The following is a 13323-nucleotide window of genomic DNA, read 5'->3' as shown; positions in this document are numbered from 1 at the left end:
GTGGCCACCCCATAAGGCGGTTGATGCCCTTCTTTCGCCGCAAGAAAGCTAATATCCGGATAGAGATCGTGTCCAAAATTCAGCCCAATCGGAGTTACGGATCTCCAGGAATATAAGAAATGGTGAAAGGGTAGAATCTGAGAACGCAGAAACAGAGAGAGACAGAGAGACAGATCCAATCTCGGAGGGGCTCTTGCCCCTCCCACGCCATGGAGGCCAAGGACCAGAGGGGAAACCCTTCTCCCATCTAGGGAGGAGGTCAAGGAAGAAGAAGAAGAAGAAGAAGAAGAAGAAGGGGGGCCCTCTCCCCCTTGCTTCCGGTGGCGCCGGAGTGCCACTGGGGGCCATCATCATCACCGTCATCTTCACCAACAACTTCACTGCCTTCACCACCAACTCTTCCCCCCTCTATGCAGCGGTGTAACCTCTCTCTTACCCGCTGTAATCTCTACTTAAACATGGTGCTCAACGCTATATATTATTTCCCTATGATGTATGGCTATCCTATGATGTTTGAGTAGATCCGTTTTGTCCTAATGGCTATTTGATGATCAAGATTGGTTTGAGTTGCATGTTTTATTATTGGTGCTGTCCTATGGTGCTCTCCGTGTCGCGCAAGCGTGAGGGATTCCCGCTGTAGGGTTTGCAATATGTTCATGATTTGCTTATGGTGGGTGGCGTGAGTGACAGAAGCACAGACCCGAGTAAGTAGGTTGTTTGCGTATGGGATAAAGGGGACTTGATGCTTTAATGCTATGGTTAGGTTTTACCTTAATGAATCTTTATTAGTTGCGCATGCTTGCTAGAGTTCCAATCATAAGTGCATATGATCCAAGTAGAGAAAGTATGTTAGCTTATGCCTCTCCCTCATATAAAATAGCAATAATGATTATCGGTCTAGTTATCGATTGCCTAGGGACAAATAACTTTCTCTTGACAACAAGCTCTCTACTAAAACTAATTTAGTTGTGTCTTTACCTAAACAGCCCCTACTTTTTATTTACATAATCTTTATTATCTTGCAAACCTATCCAAAAACACCTACAAAGTACTTCTAGTTTCATACTTGTTTTAGGTAAAGCGAACATCAAGCATGCGTAGAGTTGTATCGGTGGTTGATAGAACTTGAGGGAATATTTGTTCTACCTTTAGCTCCTCGTTGGGTTCGACACTCTTACTTATCAAAAACTATTGCGATCCCCTATACTTGTGGGTTGTCAAGACCTTTTTCTGGCGCCGTTGCCGGGGAGCAATAGCGTGGGGTGAATATTCTCGTGTGTGCTTGTTTGCTTTATCACTAAGTAATTTTTATTTGTTGTTCTTAGTTGTTCTCTATCTTTATTTATGGATATGGAACACGAAATACCAAAAAAATTAGGTGTACTTTCTGCTCATGGAGATGGGGAACCTCCTAAAACCCTCGATGCTAGTTATGTGAAAGATATTATGTACTACTTTAATAATCCTGAGAAAACCCCATTTAATTATGTAATGGGAGTAACATTGGATCAACGTGAATACTTTAGGGATTATCGCTTGATACAAAAAAGGGAAACTATTATGGGATCAAATTCATATATTGAAGTGGTATGCTTGGCATTTATGCGTGAGTTATGATTATACTTGTTTCTCTAGGATGAAGGCTCCACACCTTCCCTTTTCATGCAAATTCAATGATAATAAAACCTTAGCTTCTTATGCTAATGGTATAAATGATTACTATGATGTGGAACAAATAGAAGAATTTGTTGCTTTTATGGGTGCTTATGAAATTGAATATATGTGTAAAGAGTCTGAAAATTTAGCTATCCTCAAATATTGCTATGAGAATTATGAATACAATTCCTAAATTAATGCACTTATTGAGAAAGTCTCGGATGTCCAAGAAGAGACTAATATTTTGCAGGAGTCTATGGAAGAAGAAATTGATGAAACTGTGAGCTCATTGGGTGAAAAAGATGAGGAAGAGAGCAAAAAACAAAAGGAGGAAGAGTGGATTGATCACCCGTGCCCAACTTCTAATGAGAGTAACTCTTCAACTCATACATTGTTTAATTCCCCTTCGTGCTTACCGAAGGATGATTGCTATGATGACTGTTATGATCCCTTGGATTCTTTTGAAATATCCCTTTTTGATGATGCTTGTGGCCAAGATGCCAATATGAATTATGCTTATGGAGATGAACTTGCTATAGTTCCTTATGTTAAACATGAAATTATTGCTATTGCCCCCACGCATGATAGTCCTATTATCTTTTTGAATTCTCCAAACTACACTATATCGGGGAAGTTTGTGCTTATTAAGGATTATATTGATGGGTTGCCTTATACCGTTGCACATGATGATTTTGATGAATATAATATGCATGTGCTTGTTGCTCCTACTTGCAATTATTATGAGAGAGGAACTATATCTCCACCTCTCTATGTTTCCAATATGATAAAATTGCAAGAAACTATTTATACTATGCATTGGCCTTTACTATGTGTGCATGAATTGTTCTTTTATGACATGCCGATGCATAGGAAGAGAGTTATACTTCGTTGTTACATGATATATGTTACTTTGTGCTCACTACTAAATGCTAAATCATTGTTAATTAAAACTGGCTTTGATATACCTTGGGATCCGGGTGGATTCATTACTTGAGCACTATATGCCTAGCTTAATGGCTTTAAAGAAAGCGCTGCCAGGGAGACAACCCAGAAGTTTTAGAGAGTCATTTATTTCTGTTGTGTGCTTTTATAAAGTTTAGAAATAAAAATAATGTGCCAAGGTTTGCCTTTAGGATGTTTACATTTGCTTGATGGTTTGTATGGTGCAAGACAGAAACTTTGGCTGTAGTGCGCGATTTTAAATTTTTTGCTGGAACGTCAAATGGTTCTGATTCTTTTTGCACTGTCTTCCTATACAAATTTTTTATTTCTCCTAATTTTGGAAGAATTTTTCAAGTATCAGAAGTATGGTGAATGTCCAGATTATTACAGACTGTTCTGTTTTAGAAAGATTCTGTTTTTGATGCATAGTTTGCTTGTTTTGATGAAACTATCAATTTATATTAGTGGATTAAGCCACGAAAAAGTTATATTACAGTAGAGACAATGCAAAAACAAAATATGAATTGGTTTGCAACAGTACTTAGAGTAGTGATTTGCTTTATTATACTAACGGAACTTACCGAGTTTTCTGTTGAAGTTTTGTGTGGATGAAGTGTTCGATGATTGAGAAGGTTTCGATGTGAGAAGAAGGAAGAGAGGCAAGAGCTCAAGCTTGTGGATGCCCGAGGCACCCTGAGTAAATATTCAAGGAGACTCAAGCGTCTAAGCTTGGGGATGCCCTGGAAGGCATCCCCTCTTTCTTCAACAAGTATCGGTATGTTTTCGGATTCGTTTCGTTCATGCGATATGTGCAATCTTGGAGCATCTTTTGCATTTAGTTTTCATTTTTATTTTATGCACCATGCTGGTATGAGGTAGTCCTTGGTTGATTTATAGAATGCTCTATGCACTTCACTTATATCTTTTGAGTATGGCTTTATAGAATGCTTCATGTGCTTCGCTTATATCATTTGAAGATTGGATTGCCTGTTTCTCTTTACATATACAACCGCCATTTGTAGAATGCTCTTTTGCTTCACTTATATTTGTTAGAGAGTGGGCATATCTTTTGTAGAAAGAATTGAACTCTCTTGCTTCACTTATATCTATTTAGAGAGATGACGGAAACTGGTCATTCACATGGTTAGTCAGAAAATCCTACATAAACTTGTAGATCGCTGAATATGATATGTTTGATTCCTTGCAATAGTTTTGCAATATAAAGATGGTGATATTAGAGTCATGCTAGTGGGTAGTTGTGGATTGTAGAAATACTTGTGTTGAGGTTTGTGATTCCCGTAGCATGCACGTATGGTGAACCGTTATGTAACGAAGTTGGAGCATGAGGTATTTATTGATTGTCTTCCTTATGAGTGGCGGTCGGGGACGAGCGATGGTCTTTTCCTACCAATCTATCCCCCTAGGGGCATGCGCAGTAGTACTTTGCTTCGAGGGCTAATAGACTTTTGCAATAAGTATGTGAGTTCTTTATGACTAATGTTGAGTCAATGGATTATACGCACTCTCACCCTTCCATTATTGCTAGCCTCTTCGGTACCGTGCATTGCCCTTTCTCACCTCGAGAATCGGTGCAAACTTCGCCGGTGCATCCAAACCCCGTGATACGATACGCTCTATCACACATAAGCCTCCTTATATCTTCCTCAAAACAGCCACCATACCTACCTATCATGGCATTTCCATAGCCATTCTGAGATATATTGCCATGCAACTTCCATCATCATCATATACATGACTTGAACATCATTGTCATATTGCTTTGCATGATCGTAAGATAGCTAGCATGATGTTTTCATGGCTTGTCCGTTTTTTGATGTCATTGCTACGCTAGATCGTTGCACATCCCGGTACACCGCCGGAGGCATTCATATAGAGTCATATCTTTGTTCTAGTATCGAGTTGTAATATTGAGTTGTAAGTAAATAAAAGTGTGATGATCATCATTATTAGAGCATTACCCCAGTGAGGAAAGGATGATGGAGACTATGATTCCCCCACAAGTCGGGATGAGACTCCGGACGAAAAAAAATATAAAAATATATTAAAAAATAGAAAGGCCAAAAAAGAGAAGGCCCAAAAAAATAGAAAAAAAACAAAAAATGAGAGAAAAAGAGAGAAGGGGCAATGTTACTATCCTTTTACCACACTTGTACTTCAGAGTAGCACCATGTTCTTCATATAGAGAGTCTCTTGAGTTATCACTTTCATATACTAGTGAGAATTTTCATTATAGAACTTGGCTTGTATATTCCAACGATGGGCTTCCTCAAATGCCCTAGGTCTTCATGAGCAAGCAAGTTGGATGCACACCCACTTAGTTTCAGTTGAGCTTTCATATACTTATAGCTCTAGTGCATCTGTTGCATGGCAATCCCTACTCCTCACCTTAATATCAATTGATGGGCATCTTCATAGCCCGTTGATTAACCGCGTCGATGTGAGACTTTCTCCCCTTTTGTCTTCTCCACACAACCTCCACCATCATATTCTATTCCACCTATAGTGCTATGTCCATGGCTCACGCTCATGTATTGCGTGAGGGTTGAAAAAGCTGAAGCGCGTTAAAAAGTATGAACCAATTGCTCGGCTTGTCATCGGGGTTGTGCATGATGTGAATATTTTGTGTAAAGAAGATGGAGCACAGCCAGACTATATGATTTTGTAGGGATAACTTTCTTTGGCCTTGTTATTTTGAAAATACATGATTGCTTTATTAGTAGGCTTGAAGTATTATTGTTTTTATGTCAAATGATATACTATTGCTTTGAATCACTCGTGTCTTAATATTCATGCCATGCTTAGACATATGATCAAGATTATGCTAGGTAGCATTCCACATCAAAAATTATCTTTTTTTATCATTTACCTACTCGAGGACGAGCAGGAATTAAGCTTTGGGATGCTGATACATCTCTGTCATATCTATAATTTTTTATTGTTCCATGCCAATATTCTACAACTTTCATATACTTTTGGCAACTTTTTATACTATTTTTGGGACTAACATATTGATCCAGTGCCCAGTGCCAGTTCCTGTTTGTTGCATGTTTTTTGTTTCGCAGAATATCCATATCAAACGGAGTCCAAACGGGATAAAACTTGACGGAGATTTTTATGGAATATATATGATTTTTGGGAAGAAAATCCACGCGAGATGGTGCCCGAGGTGGCCACGAGGCAGGGGGCGTGCCTGCCCCCCCCCCCAGGCGCGCCCCTGACCCTCGTGGCCACCCCGTAAGACGGTTGATGACCTTCTTTCGCCTAAAGAAATCTAATATCCGGATAGAGATCGTGTCCAAAATTCAGCCCAATCGGAGTTACGGATCTCCGGGAATATAAGAAACGGTGAAAGGGTAGAATCTGAGAACGCAGAAACATAGAGAAACAGAGAGACAGATCCAATCTCGGAGGGGCTCTCGCCCCTCCCACGCCATGGAGGCCAAGGACCAGAGGGGAAACCCTTCTCCCATCTAGGGAGGAGGTCAAGGAAGAATAAGAAGAAGGGGGGGGCTCTCTCCCTTGCTTCCGGTGGCGCCGGAGTGCCACCGGGGGCCATCATCATCACCGTCATCTTCACCAACAACGTCACCGCCTTCACCACCAACTCTTCCCCCCTCTATGCAGCGGTGTAACCTCTCTCTTACCCGCTGTAATCTCTACTTAAACATGATGCTCAACGCTATATATTATTTCCCTATGATGTATGGCTATCCTATGATGTTTGAGTAGATCTGTTTTGTCCTGATGGCTATTTGATGATCAAGATTGGTTTGAGTTGCATGTTTTATTATTGGTGCTATCCTATGGTGCTCTCCGTGTCGCGCAAGCGTGAGGGGTTCCCGCTGTAGGGTTTGCAATATGTTCATGATTTGCTTGTGGTGGGTGGCGTGAGTGACAGAAGCATAGACCCGAGTAAGTAGGTTGTTTGCGTATGGGATAAAGGGGACTTGATGCTTTAATGAATCTTTAGTAGTTGCGGATGCTTGCTAGAGTTCCAATCATAAGTGCATATGATCCAAGTAGAGAAAGTATGTTAGCTTATGCCTCTCCCTCATATAAAATTGCAATAATAATTACCGGTCTATTTATCGATTGCCTAGGGACAAATAACTTTCTCTTGACAACAAGCTCTCTACTAAAACTAATTTAGTTGTGTCTTTACCTAAAAAGCCCCTAATTTTTATTTACGTAATCTTTATTATCTTGCAAACCTATCCAAAAACACCTACAAAGTACTTCTAGTTTCATACTTGTTTTAGGTAAAGCGAACATCAAGCGTGCGTAGAGTTGTATCGGTGGTCGATAGAACTTGAGGGAATAATTGTTCTACCTTTAGCTCCTCGTTCGGTTCGACACTCTTACTTATCGAAAACTGTTGCGATCCCCTATACTTGTGGGTTATCACTTGGGTCTTCCGGTGCCTGAAGGGAGAATGCATAAAGGGCAATTTGAAACTATTCAGGAAAGATTAAGGAAAAGGCTTGTGGATTGGAGTGAGCAGTATGTGTCTTCGGGCAACAAAGAAATCTTGATAAAGGCAGTGGCACAAGCAATCCCAGCTTATGTGATGAGTGTGTTTCGTCTACCGGCGTCTGTTTGTGATGAGTTAACTAGAATGATGAGACAGTACTGGTGGGGGTGGAGAAAGGCAAGAGGAAGATGGCTTGGCTCAGCTGGGAGAAAATGACATTACCCAAGTCTATGGGGGGCATGGGGTTTAAGGATATGAGAGCGTTCAACCAAGCTTTTCTTGCTAAGCAAGCTTGGCGCCTATTGGACAGCCCGGATAGTTTCTGTGCTAGATTACTACGGGCTAAGTATTATCCTCATGGTAATTTGCTTGATACAGTGTTTCCCGCGAGCTCTTCCACGGTGTGGAACGGGATAGTCCATGGACTGGACCTATTGAAAAAAAGCATAATTTGGCGTGTGGGTGATGGTACCTTAGTCAAGACATGGCAAGATCCTTGGATCCCAAGGGGAAATGATTTTCGGCCAGTAACACCAAAGCGCAATTGTAGATTCAATTGGGTGGCCGATTTTATTGATGAACATGGGGCATGGAATGTGCAAAGGCTGCGAGAACACTTCTGGGACCTAGACGTGCGAGAAATCTTAAAGATAAGAACATCACCGAGAAGCGGCCAGGATTTCCTTGCGTGGTTTCCGGAGAAAAGTGGTATGTTTACAGTTCGGTCGGCGTATCGACTTGCTCATGAGACTTCACTCAATCTTGGCGAGTCAAGCAACAGCCCGAATGGCCAGAGGTCTGTATGGCAAAGAATATGGGGGGCCAAGGTGCCCCTCAAGATGAGGATTATGGCCTGGAAAGTGGTGTATGGAGCTCTCACAACTAATGCTTGCAAGAAATATAGACATATCTCTACTAGAGATAGCTGTCCTCTATGCGGAAGGGAGAAAGAGACTAGTTTTCATGCTCTGGTGACATGCACTCATGCCCGCCAAGTCTGGACCCATATGCGTACAGTATGGAGGCTACCTGATCAAGAGCTCCTTTGGGATACTGGGCAAGAGTGGCTGCTAAATGTCCTGGCAAACTGTGATGACATGATGCGGGATTCCATGATTATGATGCTATGGAGGATATGGAATTTGCGGTCTAACGGGGCGCATGGGAAGGAAGTTCCACCGGTGGCAGCGACTGTGACTTACCTCCAGAGCTACATGCAATCACTAGATTTGGCCAAGAGGTATACAACAGAGGATATCATAAAAGGGAAGATGCCGGTGAGACATGAGCGGCCAGCCGTGCAGAAAGAAGCCTGCTCGCGTGGCCACGACCAAGTGTTGATCAGGCGGCACTGTCGGTTGATGGGTCCTTCTCTTCTGTAGATGGTTCGGCGGCGGCCGGAATGGTTTTGCGCCGGCATGACGGGAGTGTCATCTTTGCGGCATACCGATGCATTTTCAACTGCAATGAGGCAGTGGAGGCGGAGCTACATGCAATAATGCAGGGTATGGCGTTAGCTATTCAACATTGCACCTTACCTATCGCCGTTTCAGTCGGACTCCTCGGTGGCACTGGCCGCTTTGACAGGAGAGCATCTCACCAGGTCGGCCTATGGACATCTGGTAGCGGAAATACGTCATCTCATGGCTGATAGAGTTTTTATTCCTTCGAAAATTAAACATGAGTAAAATAGGGTAGCAGATCGGTCGGCTTTGTATAGTCGTACGGAAAGTACTACTGGTGTATGACTAGCAAGAGGACCACTTTGTGATGAGGATTTATTGCCTCTCGATTGTAACCCTATCCGTTTGGAATAAAAATCTTTCTCCATCGCAAAAAAAAAAGCCTGCCGATTTTGCATATGTGGTTTTGTTCTGCTTTTGCGCTTGTGCTGGTGCTGGTTTTGGACTGCACTTTTCCCCCGAGGTGTCGGATGGTTTTCTCTTTCGAATACCTTTTTTTCGAAGACAATCTTTCGAATACCTCTGACTCGGGGAAACCAAACACAAAACGGCCCAACCCCCAGACCAATCGGACCTCACGCACCTCGAGGACAAAAGTACCGACGCACAGTATATATACTCCCGAAAAGAAAAGAACGCACACCCAACCCAGCTCAACCGGACCGCACCATCCGCATCGAGGACGAAGCCGCCTCACGTAGCTCTTGATCCCCGGATTGTCGAAGAGCACATGGCTTCTTTTGTGCTCCGATCCGCCGGCCGCTTGCTCCGGCGACCTGTCTCCGATTTTGTTGGGAAGATCCGACCCAACAAGGTATACCCTCTTCCCCTTTCCCTCTAGGGTTTCGTTGATATGCCAAATTGATAATCAGCTAATCGCCTGACCATTAGTTAGCTAGTACATATCATGTTCTTCGAGCCTCAGTAAGTTTCCTGTGTTTGAGCTTTTGCATATTGATTCACGTGATTCGCAGAGGCCAGCCCCGCGTCAGATTTTTGGGCAATGCCAAATCGAACGTTTTTTTCATGGTAACCTGTGTTTGCGGTGGATGACAGATTTAGTTTGCGAGCATGGCAAATCTGTTGCAGTTCATTTTTTTCAGGAAATTGCCGTGCTTGCAAATTAAATTTGCCATCGTCATACCAATATAAATTGACATGAAAAACGTTTGATCTGCCATCAGATTTTTAGCATCTCTGTTTTTTACTTTTATTTGACCTGTATCAGACATAATGCCATGATCAGATATACCCTGACTGAGATGTAAATTCGTGAGACGATGAATTACAAAAATAATATCGTTTTTTTATCTCCAGCATTCTTGCTCAAAATTCAGTACGGTACACGGAAAACATATCAAGGAAGAACCCATCAGGACCGGCCCGAGCATTATGATGAAATTGGATGAGCGCGACTGTATCCTGTGTGAAGCTCACAAAGACATTAAAGTATTGCTAAAACAAGCAAGGGATAATGAAGCATGGTAAGCAACCAGTTCATTGTTCTCAATTCATATATATGTATGCACACATGTATTCTGTGGTTGTATTATTCTTATTATGGTATGTTTTAACCTGCAGGGACAAGCTACTGAAAAAATTGTTATTACCTTCATCCATTCTTGCCGCCCTTGCCTTTTGGAAGACAGGACAGGAAATGCCTGTGGAAAATATACCTCCAAATTAATGCATATATTAATGTGGCATCGGTGTTATGACTTTTACTTTTTGCTTGTACTGAACCATGTCATGGACCTGAGTTGTAAATGTGTTGTGTTGGAAACTAGGCTGTGGGATTGTTGAAATACTAACTGTAATGTAATCAAGTCTTTGTTCTTGGCTACCTCTTTGATAGCCCGCTTTTCAGACTTTTTTACTGAAGGAGAAGATGTACATGGATTCCCATCATGTTTCTCAACATCTAGCGAGGATTTTTTTTTCGAATTTCAGACTTTTTTACTGAAGGAGAAGATGTACATGGATTCCCATCATGTTTCTCAACATCTAGCAAGGGTTTTTTTTTCGAAACGGAGGCAAAAGATTTGCCTCATCAATTAATTAAGCAGAAGAGAATTGCTCAGTTAATTAACGGAAAACCAGGCGAAAACCGATACAGACCAACTATAGGTGGACTACTCACAGAGTGACCACCATACCCAACACCTAACGTCCACCAACCCGCACATTGTTACAACATGAAGACACCCCAACGAGAGTAACTCTGCCGAAAACCACGGGCACCACCAAATCCACGAAGACAAGCCAGACCACAAGGACAACCCAAGAGACTGGTAACCATCCATCAAGCAGCTGCGGAAGCCTTTCTTGTGGCGTCACTCTTCTTTCCTTTGCTCCTGAGAGCCTCCTCCACAATCGCCTTGCCAGATCCAGGGCTCACCCTCTCCAAACGTTTGAGCAAGCTGTGAAACTCTATTTCGAAGAGAATCTCATTGAACTTGTCACGCACAGAAACCTGCCCAATGGTCACATGCGAGTGGGCGATTGCAACATCGGAACCTCCACGCTCAACAGAGGCGAGCGACTGGTTGGGCTCCGAAGGATCAGGCGCCAACGCACCAACCGCCTCAACATCATCAGTCATGGGTACCACTGGCACGATGGACTCAGGCGTCTCCAGTTGGTCACATGAAAGAGCCTCAGAGTTAGGTGCCAACACACCTATCTCATCAACCTCGCCACATGCACAATGGCCATAGATGAGGCATTGACAGAACCAACCAAGTCTCCACAACCCGGAATGGCGGGCGACTGATAGGACTCTGACGGTGGTAGTGAAGGTGGCATGGCCACCACCAAGGACTCCAATGCGCTCAACTCCATCGGTAACACCATAGATGATTCCCCATAAAGCTCCTGCAACTCAGGCATAATCTGTAGAACTGGAGCTACGACCTCCGTGATAACCGCATTCCCACGAACAAGCGGCGTCACATGCAGAGCACGAGGAGAAAAATCTCCAAAGCAACATTCAGCATCCTCGTCAATGGAACCAACCTGGAGCTCAGGCAGCAAAGGCACAACCGATGCAACCTCAAACTTGGCTAGAGCGTCGCGAAGCTCAATGCGGAGCAGCTCAACCTCCTGAAGGAGCTCCGTGCGCAGCAGGGCAAGCTGTGACTCCAAAGCAGACACCAAAGAGGTGCAGACATTGGAATCCTTGCAACACCCAGATTGAGACCTTGGCGGCACCGACACACACAATGACGAGTGGCCCACAACCTCAACCCAACTCCTGGCTAGCGAAGGACAAGGCTGGATGGGCGGGGAGCGGCTCCGCTGACGAGGAGCACATGTGACCGGAGAGCCACCGCGAGCGACCGGAGAGCGGTCGCGAGCAACCGGAGAGCGAGCACGACAGAACCTCTCCCGATGACCAGGGCGACGACAGCAAATGCATCTGAATGGATCACGGCATGCACTGACTTGGTGGCCACGCTCGAGGCAACAAAAGCACCTTCCTCGAGCCCAACGCTTGAAGGCGAGGCTACGCTCGAGACCTTCCCTCGACGGCTCAGGGGGAGCTCGTCGGCCGGGACGTCGCCCCCAACCCACATGCACCCAGCCCGCCCCGGCTACAATAGCGGCGGTGGCAGTAGAGAGGTCGTTGCATGCCGACACTAAAGATGGACCAAGCAGAGGAGAGCCCAACTTCTCTGGAGCCTCTGCCAGAGCATTGGGAGCTCCCCTGCACTCCTGTTGTCACATCTGTCACAAGCGCCGACACGACCGACATCGAAGGCAGCAACAGCGTTTGAGGAGCCAGCCCCCCATCCACCTGGGCAGGGGCACGCAGCTGCCCGTAGGAGGGGCGCAGCAGAGCTTCTGTTTCCAGGTCCGTCTGAACAGGGGCTGACGATGAGGGCGGCAGCAGCAAGCCGGCGGAGGCGCCCGCAGAGGGAACCGCGGCCAGGGCAGCAAGGGCGGCGGCCGGTGGTGCCGGAGTGGCCGCCGTCGGTGCCACAGCAGCAGTCGGGGTTGACGGCGCGGCGCTGGCAGGAGCAGCGTCAGCATAGGCCGGGGACGGAAGACACCCAAGCCCTCCATCCAGCAGGCCAGGGGCACGATCTGGAGAAGTATGCGCGATGTCTAGGGCGGACAACGCGGCGACGCCGGCCGGACGGGGGCTCAGCAGGGAGCGCAAGCTGGAAGGCGCCGTCGGAGATGCTGCCACATCCGGCCTCGGCGGGAGTCCGGCGCGGGACAGACGGCCACCAGCTGCCGGGGCGGCCCTGCGGGCGGCAAGTGCAGCCGCGGCCAGCGCGGCAGCAGCAGCCGAGGCGGCCGACGGAGCCGGAGACGACGACACGGACGCAAGGGCCATGGGTAGCTCAGCGAGAGCCTGGAGGGGTGAAGGAGTGCATCTGAGAGAGGAGGCGAAGAGCATCTCGGATCTGGTCACGCCGGCTGGAATGGTGGCCGGTGGAAGGAGATCAATGGGGTGCCGCCGCCGGCGGGCGCGGGGTCGCAAGAGCCATCGAGACTCGACCAGCCTTTTTCGTTTGTGTGTGTGTCCTCTTAGATTTTGGGGGATATTTCAAGAATACGTACTTGGACAGCAAAGGAGAGCCGTAGAACAAGTGCCGCACAAACGTCTGAAAAATAGCTGGCGACAATGCTGCTCCTTTTCTAGTATCCACATGATAAGTGCTTACTGCTTAGCCTAAAAACCGCTTGGTAAGTGCTGGGCAGTGGCAAAAGTTGTTATCTTAAGGAGACCGTGACTGATTATTATTACAAGAAATTAAGATT

General features: G+C 45.3%; 1 protein-coding gene and 1 pseudogene across 1 annotated transcript; one reads left to right on the top strand and one right to left on the bottom strand.

The window, feature by feature from the left end:
- Positions 1 to 9211: 9211 nt before the first annotated feature.
- On the top strand, positions 9212 to 10390 carry LOC147989833 (uncharacterized). Its single transcript, XM_087516101.1, has 3 exons — positions 9212 to 9367; positions 9871 to 10037; positions 10135 to 10390. Exons 1-3 carry the CDS (start codon positions 9284 to 9286, stop codon positions 10238 to 10240), a joined length of 357 nt encoding a protein of 118 aa, XP_087372227.1. The 5' UTR covers positions 9212 to 9283; the 3' UTR covers positions 10241 to 10390.
- A 465-nt stretch (positions 10391 to 10855) lies between these two features.
- LOC147989832 (uncharacterized) lies at positions 10856 to 12895 on the bottom strand (annotated as a pseudogene).
- Between the last annotated feature and the right edge of the window lie 428 nt (positions 12896 to 13323).

The sequence above is a fragment of the Triticum urartu genome, chromosome 1A (genome assembly GCF_056163025.1).
Source record: "Triticum urartu cultivar PI428250 chromosome 1A, HENAU_Tu73, whole genome shotgun sequence".
NCBI lineage: Eukaryota > Viridiplantae > Streptophyta > Magnoliopsida > Poales > Poaceae > Triticum > Triticum urartu.
The sequence above is the reverse complement of the archived record's forward strand: the minus strand, read 5'-3'. Positions and strand labels throughout refer to the sequence as shown.